The sequence below is a fragment of the Rutidosis leptorrhynchoides genome, chromosome 1, assembly GCF_046630445.1.
Source record: "Rutidosis leptorrhynchoides isolate AG116_Rl617_1_P2 chromosome 1, CSIRO_AGI_Rlap_v1, whole genome shotgun sequence".
NCBI lineage: Eukaryota > Viridiplantae > Streptophyta > Magnoliopsida > Asterales > Asteraceae > Rutidosis > Rutidosis leptorrhynchoides.
The window spans coordinates 94,516,803-94,531,151 of NC_092333.1; the positions used below are offsets into that span (position 1 = coordinate 94,516,803).

At 34.0% G+C, this 14,349-nt stretch overlaps 1 protein-coding gene and 1 long non-coding RNA gene across 5 annotated transcripts in view; both read right to left on the minus strand.

Moving 5' to 3' along the window:
• Nucleotides 1-14,349, minus strand: part of LOC139863111 (uncharacterized) — a 220,872-nt gene that overhangs the window by 181,444 nt on the left and 25,079 nt on the right. For 3 of the 4 annotated variants that reach the window (XM_071851773.1, XM_071851760.1, XM_071851768.1), the window contains one exon: nt 11,753-11,815. In XM_071851773.1, the coding sequence (XP_071707874.1) occupies nt 11,753-11,815 (63 nt within the window). Of the gene's footprint in view, nt 1-11,535; nt 11,639-11,752; nt 11,816-14,349 lie in introns of those variants that run through there. The other variant, XM_071851778.1, reaches the window with a different exon arrangement.
• LOC139863105 (uncharacterized) lies at nt 9,864-11,409 on the minus strand. Its single transcript, XR_011764404.1, has 3 exons — nt 11,364-11,409; nt 11,003-11,195; nt 9,864-10,049 (listed from the first exon to the last, which is right to left on the minus strand). It is a non-coding gene; the product is annotated as an uncharacterized lncRNA (long non-coding RNA).

The following is a 14,349-nucleotide window of genomic DNA, read 5'->3' on the forward strand; positions in this document are numbered from 1 at the left end:
AGGAAAGATCAGGGCTATTGAGGAACCCTTACCGGCAGAACCCGGATCGAGAGCTACTCAAGCGGCTAGGGACGAGTTTAAAAAACGGTGTTTCGAGTCTAATGAGGTAGCATGCTTGATGTTGGCGACCATGTCTCCAGAGCTCCAAAAGGGCATGGAGAGCTTAGGGTCATATGACATGCTTAACCAACTCAAGGACATGTTCCAACAACAAGCAAAGCAAGAAAGGTTTGATACCGTGAAAGCTCTCGTATCTTGCAAAATGGCAACGGGAAGTGGTGTTAGTGTCCATGTACTACAAATGAAAGGGTACATAGACCGGTTGGAGCGCCTTGGTTTTTTCATAAGTCAGGAGCTTGCAACGGATTTTATCCTGAACTCGCTGACTAGTGCATATGAAGGATTCATTATGAACTATAATATGAACAATATGGAGAAAACAATCATGGAGCTCCATGGCATGTTAAAAACCGCTGAGGCTAACATGGCCAAAGCTAAACCCGCAACTACCATTCTAGCCATTCGTGAAGGTGGGATTAAGAAGAAGAAAAACAAAGCAAAGGGCAAGAACAAGGGCAAGGGTAAGGTTGGCACGTCCAACTTCAAACCTAAACCTAAGGGCATTTCTAACTCTTCTACTTCAAAGATCCCGCAAACCAAGTCTCCTGAAGAAGCAATATGCTTTCATTGTGGGGATAAAGGACATTGGAGACTTGAAGGAACTTAATGAACTACGGGCTAAGGGAGTCGCCGTACCTTCAGGTTTGTTCATGATTGAACTAAACAATACTACTATTTCTAATTCCTGGGTATTGGACACGGGATGTGGTACTCACATTTGTACAAATGTGCAGGGACTCACAAGAAGTAGGAAGCTGAAGACCGGGGAGCTTAATCTAATCATGGGGAATAAGAATGTTGCCTCTGTTGACATGATTGGAGAATACAAGCTTTCTTTTGATTCTGGTTTATGTATTGTTTTATCTAATGTTTGCTACAGTGCCGAAATGGCAAGAAACATTATATCTTTTGATGCTTTATTTAATGATGGTTTTAATTTTAGTTTTGATAATGGATCAATACTTGTTCACAAAAATGGGATGTTTTATTTCAAGGCTAGTCCTTGTAAAGGCATCTTAGAAACCACAGCAAATCTAAATGATAGTTCAATCTACAATGTTGATTCATCCAAAGATGTTTTGGATAAAACGTATCTATGGCATTGTCGTTTAGGCCACATAAACAAGAAACGCATAGCCAAACTCCAGTCAGATGGAATTCTAGAATCATTTGATATAATATCGTATGATGAATGCGAATCTTGCTTATCAGGAAAAATGACAAAGGCACCTTTCACAGGAAGCTGTGAACGGGCAAAGGATCTATTGGGGTTGGTACACACTGATGTGTACGGTCCGTTCAGATCGCCTACTAGACACAAGGAACGATACTTCGTTACATTTACTGATGACTTCAGTAGATATGGCTATGTTTATTTAATTAAACAAAAGTCTGAAACTTTTGGAGTGTTCAAGGCATACCAAAACGAAGTAGAAAATCAACTGATCAAAAGAATTAAGATTCTCCGATCTGATAGAGGTGGTGAATATCTTAATGATGAATTTCGTGATCATCTACGGGGTTGTGGGATAATCTCACAATTAGCTCCTCCTAGAACACCACAACATAATGGTGTGGCTGAAAGGAGGAATCGAACATTACTTGATATGGTTCGATCCATGATGAGCCGCACAATGCTTCCAATCAGTTTTTGGGGTTACTCCATACAAACTGCCTCAAGGATCCTTAACCTCATCCCAACCAAGAAAGTTTCCAAAACACCTTATGAGATATGGCATGGTAAAACTGTGTCTCTCTCATATCTAAGAATCTGGGGTTGTGAGGCTTACGTTCGTCGTGAAGCTCAAGATAAACTTGAACCCAGATCTGAAAAGCGTTTATTTGTTGGTTAACCGACTGATTCTTTTGGATATTTGTTTTACAACCCTACTGAGAACAAAGTCTTTGTGTCTCGAAGGGGAGTCTTCCTTGAAAAGGATCTCATATAGAAAGGAACCAGTGGGAGCAAAATTGACCTTGAAGAAATTTAAGAATCAACCGACATGGAAACCGATATTGGAACCGATTCTCCTCAAGAGGTCGACGAGCCTGCAATTGAAAGAGAAATTGACCTACAGCCACCACCCATACGTAGATCTGATAGAGTGCGTCGAACACCAAAGAAATATAGTTTACACATATTTGAGGGTAATGATGAAAATATAAATTCTGATGAACCTATTACCTATCAGGAAGCGATGACAGGCCCCGAGTCTGCCAAATGGAAGGACGCTATGGACAACGAGATCCAATCCATGCATGATAATCAAGTCTGGATCTTGATTGATCATATACCAGGTATTAAAACTATTGGGTGTAAGTGGGTCTTCAAGAAGAAGACCGATATGGATGGAAATGTACACACATTCAAAGCCAGACTGGTGGCTAAGGGTTACATGCAACAATATGGTGTAGACTATGATGAAACTTTTTTACCAGTAGCTATGTTGAAATCCATTAGAATACTTCTTGCCATAGCTGCATTTTATGACTATGAGATATGGCAAATGGATGTAAAAACAGCTTTCCTTAATGGTAAACTAACAGAGGATGTGTTTATGACACAACCTGAGGGTTATGTACATCCTAAGTATCCTAATAGTGTGTGCAAGCTTCAAAGGTCCATTTATGGACTTAAACAAGCTTCTCGTACCTGGAATATTTGCTTTAATGAGAAGATCAAAGAATTTGGTTTTATTAGAGGCGAAGATGAGCCATGTGTCTATGTTAGGTCTAGTGGGAGTGTTGTAGTCTTCCTTGTACTATATGTTGATGACATATTACTCATGGGAAACGATATCCCGACACTGAAAGATGTCAAACCTTGGCTAGGGAAATGTTTCTCCATGAAAGACATAGGAGATGCATCATATATTTTGGGAATAAAGATCTATCGAGATAGGTCAAGGAGATTAATTGGGCTAAATCAAAGTGCATATATAGATAAGATACTGAAGAAATTCGGTATGCATAACTCTAAGAAAGGGTGCGTTCCTATGAACCCTGGAATGATATTGAGCAAGTCTCAATGCACTAGACCTGACGTGTCGTATGCACTAAGCATGACTAGTCGTTATCAGGCCAATCCTGGTGAAGCTCATTGGATAGTAGTCAAGAACATTCTAAAGTATCTTAGGAGGACCAAAGAGATGTTCTTGGTCTATGGTGGGAATGACGAGCTGAGCGTCAAAGGATACTCAGACGCTAGTTTCCAATCAGATAGAGATGATTGCTCTTCACAATCAGGATTTGTAATTATGTTAAACGGTGGAGCCGTCACATGGAGAAGTGGCAAGCAAAGTACTATTGCTGATTCTACGACAGAAGCCGAGTATATAGCGGTAAATGAAGCTGCTAAAGAGGCCATGTGGATAAAGAAATTCATCGGGGATCTAGGAGTGGTTCCTACAATCCATGATCGTGTTGAGATTTTCTGTGACAATGTGAGTGCGGTTGTTTTGGCTCAAGAACCGAGGTCACAAAAGCGCACACGGCATATACTCAGAAAGTACCATTACATCCGTCAACTTGTAGCAGAAAATGACATATTATTAAGTAGAGTATACACGACTAAGAACTTGGCTGATCCTTTCACCAAGCCTTTGCCACAGACTAAGCATGATGCTCATAGTATGTCTATTGGCATTCGTGTCATTGATGATAAAGTTTGATTGTATTTATTATGTTAAGTTTGAAACTTTAAACATTGGGCAATAATATATGTTGCAATTGATCTGATGATTAATATATTGAGATTATATTATACGCACGATGCGATCATTTCATTGTATATTGCCATGTTTCATTTTGCATGTTTTAACTTCCAACGAATATTATTTCATAAACTTCCACAGTCGGTCATTCTCTAAGGAAGAGAGAATTGAATTAAGGCTGCTATGAAGTGTAGTAATATAGGCTTATATGAAACTACATTCATGAGGAACTTGATAGTTGATTCAAGGTTCTGGAATGACCACACTTAGATGCTACTTCATGGTTTTAAGTCACAAGTAAGCTCTAAGATGGCAATATCATTTATCCTAGAGTGGATATGTATAAGGAATCCTGACACAAACTATATTCTACTTTGACCTGTATTTAACGCTGTGCGTAAATGCCAGTCATAAGGGTGCAGATCAGGTACAATATGGGATGTGGTGGATGTCTATACAGTTGAAGCAATTTGTTCCTTCTTCTCATAGCAAGTTGAAGCGATATCTCTGGGCCCCTCGTTGATTTGTGCTGCATTAAATGCATGGCCATGCTACGACTGAATTGATGCAATAGCAGTCTATTTGATCACCACAAATCTCTATCGGGAAATATAATCTTGAACGATGATGATTGACACTTAACCATGTCACACGTTCATAAAGATATCTAGAACAAAAGGATGATTGATATAAATCAAAATATAGGAGTGTAACGTAGCAGACTAGTTGTTATACATGGTGTGTCTTTAAGACTAGCCAATATTATTAATGTCAGTGCAAGTGGGAGTCTGTTGGAAATATGTTCTCGGGTTGGCTATGGTTCGACCGTGGTTTGACCGTGGTACATATATTCCGAAGATATGCCCATGACATTAAATAATAAAAGTTCATTTATCCTATTCGGTCACACACAAAGGCCAATCGTAAATTGTTTGATATACCTTCTAATCGGAAATTAATTTATTAATCATTAGTTAATGGTTTAATAAATTAAGTAAGTTTTTTTTTTATGTGTGTACATATACTTACAAATCTAAATATGTAGAGATTTGATTAGATTTTGCAAATCATATTTTATATAATATATAAGATTTGATTTGATATAAATAAGATTTGATTTGATTTGTAAATCTTATTTTATATAAAGATTTGTACTATAATCATATTTTATACAATATATAAGATTTGATTTGATATAAATAAGATTTGATTTAATTTGTAAATCTTATTTTATATAAAGATTTGATTTTGCAAATCTTTCCAAATCTTTATATTTGTATTATATGTATTATTGTATCAATTTTAATTCTATATAATACCAAATCTTAGTATTGAAAAGATATAGAAACTTGAGATACAAAAACACACATACAAAATGATATTTCTCTTTCTCTTTTAACCAAAATACTTGAGATCTATAATTGGGTTCGGTTTTGGTGGAAATAAGGAAAAAGAAAAGATCCGTTAAGTAGAAGGCATAGATTGAAACAAGGTTGGAACTTTGGGTGTCTACCGTTTAGAGGAACTCTTCTTTGGGTTTTTTCAGATTCGATCTTCAAAAGGCTACAAAAGTTGTATTCTAATCTTCTCTTGTTTAATTTCGTTAATTTTGTTTTGTTTGCTAAAGTTTTGTACAATGATCCGTGAAAGAGTATGATTTTGTAAAGTTTTAAAAAATGTTTTCGCTCGCTTTGAATTTGTATCATACTCCAACAATTAAATGAACATGAAGGTTACTTCTCTTTTGACAAATAAGCCTGTGTAGTATACTTCTCCTTTTAACAAATAAGTTTTTTTTCCAACGTGTCAAGTCAATAGTTTATTAGTTTTGTAAAAAATTTATATATGTGGTATACGTACCTTTCCTTTTGACAAAAACGTTTTTCCAAAGTGTCAAGCTTGGAGTTATTTATTTATTTATAATGTCATGTCCTCCGGTAATTTTTTTTATAAAGATTTGAAGATAACATTATATTTCAAAGTATATTATACGGAGTAATATATGTTAAATAATTTAGGTCGACACATTCAAGTTTTTAGATACACATTTAGATTAATGAATTACATCCATAGATATCTAAATCCAAAGATATATCACGGTAATCCTAAACCAAAAATGGAGGATACATCCGAATTAATAATTAAATGTTTTAATCATTTGTTTTTAAGGATATTTTTGGTAAATAAATTGTAACTTTTTGACTATATCACTATAGGTTTAAAAAATTTAAATAGATGGCTAGATTATAAGAGGTATTGCTTATAATTTGCCTAATCTAATAATTGGAAAATAATTAAAATTTAAATAATTAATCTATTAAGCTTTTGTTTTAATATATAGTAGAGATAGAGATAGAGATAGAGATACAGATAGGGATAGAGAAGTAGAGATAGAGATAAAGATTAACCTAAATTCAAGTCTTGCATCGTATAATCAAAGAAATTATTTAACAATATTATTATTATTATTATTATTATTATTATTATTATTATTATTATTATTCTCTCAATATATTAAATAAGTAACATATTACCCATTTACCCTCATAAACTATCATGGTATATTTAGATAATATAATAGTCCATACAACATTGATGATATTTTTTAGAATATATTTTGATATTAGCGTTAATTTAATCGTATTCGTAACACAACTTAGTTGAGTTATTATAATTTACTTTTATTTACCTATTCTTATAAATAAAAAAACTAGCTTGATATCCGCGAATTCGTGGTATTATGGAGGGAATTTTTGCCAAAAATTAGCGGAATACTCTCAAACCAAATCACTTCCCGGGTCTACGTTTAAAGCTTCTATAGTGGAAATCATTCGGGAGGGATTAGTGGTCTTAAGAATGGTTCGGGTGAGGCCTGAATAAAGAAGACAAATAGATGTTTTTTTGCTTCTTTGGAAGCACACAATGCTCTAGCTATTCCCCCCAATATCGCCCAAAATGTATATAAATATATAAAATTTTTGTTCTCTCGTTTTGTTTAGATCGCTTGAATATCTCCTTAGTCTAGCTTTCTTGTTTACTTGCTTTCCATTCATCCATCTGTTTGTTTAGAATTTAGATGCTTGAATATCTCCTTAGTCTAGCTTTCTTATTTACTTGCTTTCCATTCATCCATTTGCTTTCCATTCATCTATCTCCTCTCGTCGTAATTGCAATATATTAAGGAATTATGTGTATACTTTAAATTATTTATTACAATATTACATTGAATAAAATTGTCTATAAACAAAGAAAAAAAAAGAGAGATATTCACAAACTGAAACAAAATCCTTGTGTAAAAATACCAAAATTTACTTTTTGTAAGTAGAAGCTATATACCAAAATTTAAAGCCTATAACCTTATTATACTAACTAATTACAAAAAATTACCTTAGAATGCATAATGAGACATTTTTAATAGAAGTTGGGTAAAATATACAGATAAATCCTTTTTCATCTTTAATCTTTATACAAGTTCAAGGCAAAACTGAAAAACCTAAAACCATGACTAACCAACTAAATAATAGAAACCAATTAAATAATAGATATTTTTTTTTTTTTTTGAAAAGTAAGATAATTTTATTGATAAAGAAATGATACAAAGAGGATTACAACACGAGTAACACTAATTTGACCGAAACTCTAGGACCTATACTAGATATAAAGTAAGAAACTAACAAGATGTAGAATACCCTAATTTCGGAGCAGTATTATCAAACTTAACATCAAACACCAATCACCATTCCATCTTTATCAAAGACACCAAAACCAGCAGCAATCCATTGAGTCCTAAAATACTTGAACATCAGTATTACCATCAGTATTACCCTCATCATCTACTAATACATAAAAAGGATTGTTTGTTTCAATTCTATCTTTGGAATATGTCTTATTATTACCTTCACCATCAATGCCCTTCCCTTTATCTATTTTCCTTAAAACATTATGATTTCGACTTTTCTGGGACTCCACATTCCAATCTGTTTCCTCCACAACAATATTGTCTTTAATACCATAATTATTCTTAACTGCATTTTGCTTGATACTTTTTGCTTCTGTTGACTGCCATTGACTTTTATTATTATCAACATTCAACTTATGAAATATCCTTCCTTTCTTACCAACAACTTTAAAGCCGTCCTCAACACACTGGTTATTTAAATCAACTATTTCACTCTCATTGTTGATTTTCAACGCGTCTTTTAACACTTGTGCAGATACTTCATCTTCTGTTTTAGGCCTAATTTTACAAGCATTAAAAGAGTGCCCAAACACTTTGCAATGAGTGCATAAAGGCGGTTTCCAATGATAGGTCACCTCAAGTTTACCCACTTTGGCTGGAAAAGAACCAATCACAGGATAGGAAAATTCGACAAAGCTAGGAAGGTCATCAGCTGCATTGACTTCAGTCAAAACTCTAGCAAAACCTAGTCTTCCACTTTTACTCAAACATCTCTCTGAAGTAACTTTGTCCATCAACATAGGCCTACCAATACCACTAACAAGTTTACCTATACTTCTGCCACTCCATAGTTCAATGGGTATATTGTGAATACAAATCCAAATTGGAACTTTTTCAGGTTCAATTTTTTCAAGCCAAACCCCAGGTTCCCACTGATTCACAAAAAAAAGGAACATTATTAACTAACCATGGACCACTCTCAAGAACCTCCTTCATACCCTTTTCATTTTTAAATTTTCATAAATAAAATCCTGCAGCTGTTTTGACGATTTCTTTAAGGTCATACCTCCACCACATTCTCCTTAGATGGGCATTAACAACCCTATAATCCATAGAAGTTCCAATAAAATACCCATATAATTGAAGAGAAAATGCACTACCGGCCTTCTTAACCTCCTCAGCGGAGAAAACTACTCTTTTTTTACCATTAGACATTAAAACAGGTGAAATGAACTCCATTTTTAATTCTTCTTCATCTTTGTTTTGTTTTAAGAAGTCAGCAAAAGTGATGTTTGGATTTACCCATGCTCTTGGGGTTTTAGTATTTGTATTGCCTTGCCCATCACTAGTCTCAACCCCTTCCATTGTTGTAGATTAAATCTCAGAAACAACATTATCTTTATCACCACTATTATTATCCTGCGTATTCATTAATGTTACATTGCCACCCAATGTAAATTAGGAGAACTCATCAGGAACAACAGCTGACTCTCTAAAACCATCATTCTTATAATCATTCTCAGCAGCAGCCACTAGGTTTACATCAACCTCATTATAACTACCATCTTTTAAACTCTTAAAGAATACAACAGGACTAGCAGAAACAGTCGATTTAGCAACAACAATTGTTTCACCAATAGATTTAGCAATAATATCATCATTACTAACTACAATATCATCAATAGAATGATCAGTTACAGCAGAATTCTTACCATACCCACCTTTCTTCCTGGAGCATTTTTTCATTAGCAGGAATAAAAGAATCACCAGCATAAGGAACAAATTGAGCACTCTTCTTTTCTTTAGAAGGACCATCCCCAACATCAATCAGCTGGTTCACTTTACCCTTCCTCTTTCTAGAACTATAGGTTTTCAGAACCATCCCCTCTGAATCACGATTATCCTTCCCAGGTTGCTCAATTGGCACATCTCCCTCGTTCTTATTTGGCTGATCAACTTCATCTACCATCATATTGGAACGGACGACATCATCCATAATCTGAGATGAACGATCCCCATCAGAATCAGATGAAGACACTTCTCCATTTTTAGAAGCCGCATCCGCTGTTCCAAGACTAACCGATCGGTTTCGCAAAATCCTAGTAGCAGTCGCCGTTATATCTTGGTACTTTTTCTTCTTCTTGGACACCATGATACATGATTACTCTACCAGTTAATATCAACTAAGAATAATTGAAGACTACAATAACAAACCACGAGATTTGTAATCGTCCGTTAAAAAAAAAAACCAGATTTGTAATTGAAGTCTTCAAGTTACCGATTCAATTAAATCGACGGTGAAAATGACCGGACTCAATCAAATCAACAGTGAAGACGACCGGAACAAATTTGAACCTCTCATAACCACAATCACCAAAACAATTAAAGCCAAAAAAATTAACATCGCTATAGACAGGAGGCACCATGTTAACAAACGGCAGCACATACCACACATGAAAAGACAACAGCCAACAGAAAGTAAACCGAAGAAGACGAAATTACGTACCTGGAAAAGGACACTCTGTAATGGAATACACCTGCACCAAAGGCTGAAATGTTAGACCAAAGAACACAACAATCGGAATTGAAGGCCAAAATAGAGCAATAGTTACAATAAAAACAGGGATGATATCTGATGAAATTCGAAGCTATAATGAAACGAAGAAGGCAAGGAAAGAAGATAAGAGAGAAGGTAAGGGATCGCCGGATCGGTAGCGTGTTAAAGAAAGAAGGCAAGGTAGAAGGTAAGGGAGAAGGCATGGCTGAACAGGAGAAGTTGTCGACTCTGTTTCCTTTTTTTTTTTTTTTTTTTTTTAAAGAAAGAAAACACCACAAAACGTGAACAGAAATTGGTTGTAAAAGGGAGGGAAATCGTGGACCAATAGGAGGGAGTTGTGTAGTTTTGTTAATAGAAGTAGTGTAATTTTGGTGTCACAGTAACAAGATCAACTAACTACTCGAAGTGAAAAGTCCCCAAACATACATGGAATGGCAATTGACTGAGTGATAAAACAGATACTTTGATGTAGTCACAGCTTCAAAAACCAAGACCCCATTATTATACATATGGATAATCCATGTTTAATATTTAATATATCAGGCAAAAACATTAAATGCAGTGGCCTCAAATAATAATCGTCATCATTTATACTTCTTACTTTGAGAAACTATATCAGATCACATCAAAAAATGAGTGAAGGTGGCAATTTTGACACGTGCGAATGAATGAATGAATGAATGTATGTTACGTTTCACCTCAAGTCAAGTCGCAGGTCAAACGGGTCAAAAGTTGCACCTAGTGTATTTTAATGAATAAGTCGCAGGTCAAACGGGTCAAAAGTTGCACCTAGTATATTTTAATGAATAAGTAAACAAATAAAATTCAAACACAAACCATTCTATTTTATGCATTCATCAAATAAAATTCAAACAAATCAATACAATTTTAAGCATTTATCAAACACGAAGGAGGAGGAGATAAGCAAAATACCAGAAGAAGCAAAAACTATCTGGTTTACTTCCTCTCACCCTAACAGCATTCATCGATTTTCTCCACACCCGCGTAGTACATGTCCCAGTGCTTTTTCCGCTACTTAATCTCCATCTGCTTCTCATACTCCCTCCTCTCACCACGCTCACGCAATATACGTTCATCTATTTCTCTATACTTGTAGTCCCTACAACTACAATGAAAACGTTAAGTATGATACTAGGAATATATATATATATATATATATATATATATATATATATATATATATATATATATATATATATATATATATATATAGAATTGGATAAAACTGGAACATAACAAAAACCGATAGATAGTAGATAGATAGATTACTAACCGAGGGTTTATAAGATAATGTGCTATTAGCCATAGTCGTCTACAATATACCAATTCGAAAGGATAACACAATTAGGCATATGGTTTATATATGTATATGTATATGTATAATAATGAAATTAAAATAGTAACCATGAAAAAAGTACCAAAAGAGTAGGGTACTAATACTAGTATAGTAAGCTCACCGTTGTTCATAGGGTAGGGTTTTATATTCATCGAATGACACTTTTAATAACCAAGCAATACTAGTATTGTCATTAAAATTGTCTTCTTCAGCTACAATCATCAAATCAAGTTATTGTTAGTGATAGGAAAATATATTTAATAATTGTTAGGATTAATTTATCAATTGAAGAAAGAAGAGAAAAAAAAAAGTATGCAAGTACGTACCTACTGGTTTATATGAATCTGCATCCTTTGTTGCTATTTGTTCTTTTATATCACGCATGTTTTCTGCTACAATCAATCAAACGAGTTGTTAATAATAGAAAAGTAATGAATTCTTAAACCTCCTTCAATTGATTAAGATTAATTTAAAATAGTAATAAAGTGAAGAACATTAAAAAAATCAACCAACCAACCAACCCACCACCCACCCTACCCACCACCACCACCACCACCACCACCACCACCACCACCACCACCACCAACAACAACAACAACAACAACAACAACAACAATAATAATAATAATAATAATAATAATATGTTATAATATATAAATATATATATATAAATGGATAGTCAGTTATTGATACACAAAAGTAATATTATTGTATTACCTAAACTTGTGATATTTTTGCTATAAATAGCCATGAATGCAAGCATTAAACTTGCACCATTTTCTCACACTTACAAAGTGTTTCTTTCTTTCTCTCCATTATCATCTTTGTTCTTACACTTCATTATTAGCATTCTTAATCAAGAATCAAACCACTAAAGGTAGTTATAAGCCTACTGAATTATAACATCAAGAATCAAACCACTAAATGTAGTTATAAGCCTACTGAATTATAACACGTTATCAGCACGATAATCTTAATACTAATTATGGTTGGCTCTGCCACCTAAATGATATATGGTCGGTTATACCACCTGAATAATATATGGTCGACACTGTCGCCTAATTATCATTTATGTTACTAACATTTATATTTCTATTATCTAACATTTATATGGTAGACACTGTCGCCTAATTATCATTTATGTTACTAACATTTATATTTCTATTATCTAACATTTATATGGTCGACACTGTTACCTAATTATCATTTATGTTATATAACATTTATTTATGATTGCTTACATATGGTCGACACTATCGCTTACTTATCATTTATGTTATATTAAATTTATGTTTAATGTTTATATACTTATGAATATAAATTGACTCTAATTTATCATGTGTTTGTTTTAATTTTTGATAATAGAAAATGTCGAATCTGGAAAAGCTTAAATTTACTCCTTTAGAATCAACGGGAAACAACTATATGCCATGGGTTATAAAAGTAAAAATGCATCTTAAATCAATGGGCATTCTTGAAACCATAAATGAAAACAACACTTGTTCTAAAAAAGAACAAGCAACGGCATGTTGCTTTATTCATCAACATATTGATGAATGCTTACAAAATAATTATGTGACTGTAGAAGATCCCCATGTTTTATGGGAAGGTCTCAAAAGCAGATTCAATAATCAAAGAGAAATTTTACTTCCAGCTGCTATGGATCAATGGAGAACATTAAGGTTCCAAGACTTTAAGAAAGTAAATGAATACAGCTCAGCTCTGTATAATACAGTCTCACAACGTAAATTCTGTGGACATGAAATAAGTGATGCAGACATGTTGGAGAAAACTTTCTCTACAATGAATGCTGCCAACATCACAGTGCAAAGAAATTTGAGAATGCTAAAGTTCAACACATATCCTGAACTTAATTCATATCTCTTGGTTGCAGAGCAAAATGATGAGCTATTAATAAAAAATCAGCAATCCCGTCCTACTGGTACACTTGCAATCCCTGAAGCAAATACTGCAAATAATTATAAACAGGGACAAGGACGTGGGCAAGGTCGTGGTTATAATAACCATCGCCATCATCATGCCAAAAGCCATAACTATGGTAGAAACCATCCTTATGGTAATGGGAATGGGCGTGGACGTGGCCGTGGTCGTGGCCGTGGTGGTCAAAGAAATAATAATCCACGAAAATATAAATATCAACCACAAAACAAGCCCACTAAACAAGATGTTGAAGAAAATTCTTCTAAAAATTCTGAAGAATCTTGTTACAGATGTGGTAGAATGGGCCACTGGGCTAATACTTGCCGAACATCTAAACATCTTGTTAAGATGTATCAGGATTCGCTGAAAGGTAAAGAAAAGGAAGTAAATTTTGTGGATAATATTGATCCAACAGTCACTGAGCAACCATCTGATTTATATGAAGATTTCTTGAATTAAATTAATATGTTTCTTTTATTAATAAAACGATTTAACCTTTGTCATCATGTTTTCTCAAATGTTTCAGTTCTATATGTTTTATCAAATGTTCCAGTTCTATGTTTGATGTTTCAATTCTATGTATGTCAAATGTTTCAGTTTTATCTATTTGTGTGTAATAAACATTTTGTGTAACATTTATATACTTACTGTTTGTTTCTTATATATGAAGTTTAATATGAATTCTGCTGGAACACAACATCAATCAAGTAGTGGAGATCTCTGTATAGCACACTATACTTAAATCTGAAAAATATTTCATTGATTTGAAACCAACGGAAGGAACTATACATACAATATCAGGTGCTGCTAACTTGATAGAAGGGATAGGAAAGGCAAAATTCATATTACCAAACGGTACAACATTTTTAATTAATAATGCCTTATTCTCTCCTAAGTCAAGCATAAATTTATTGAGTTTTTCTGACATATACCTTAATGGATATGATTATCAGTCAGTAACGGCAGAAAATGAGAAATATTT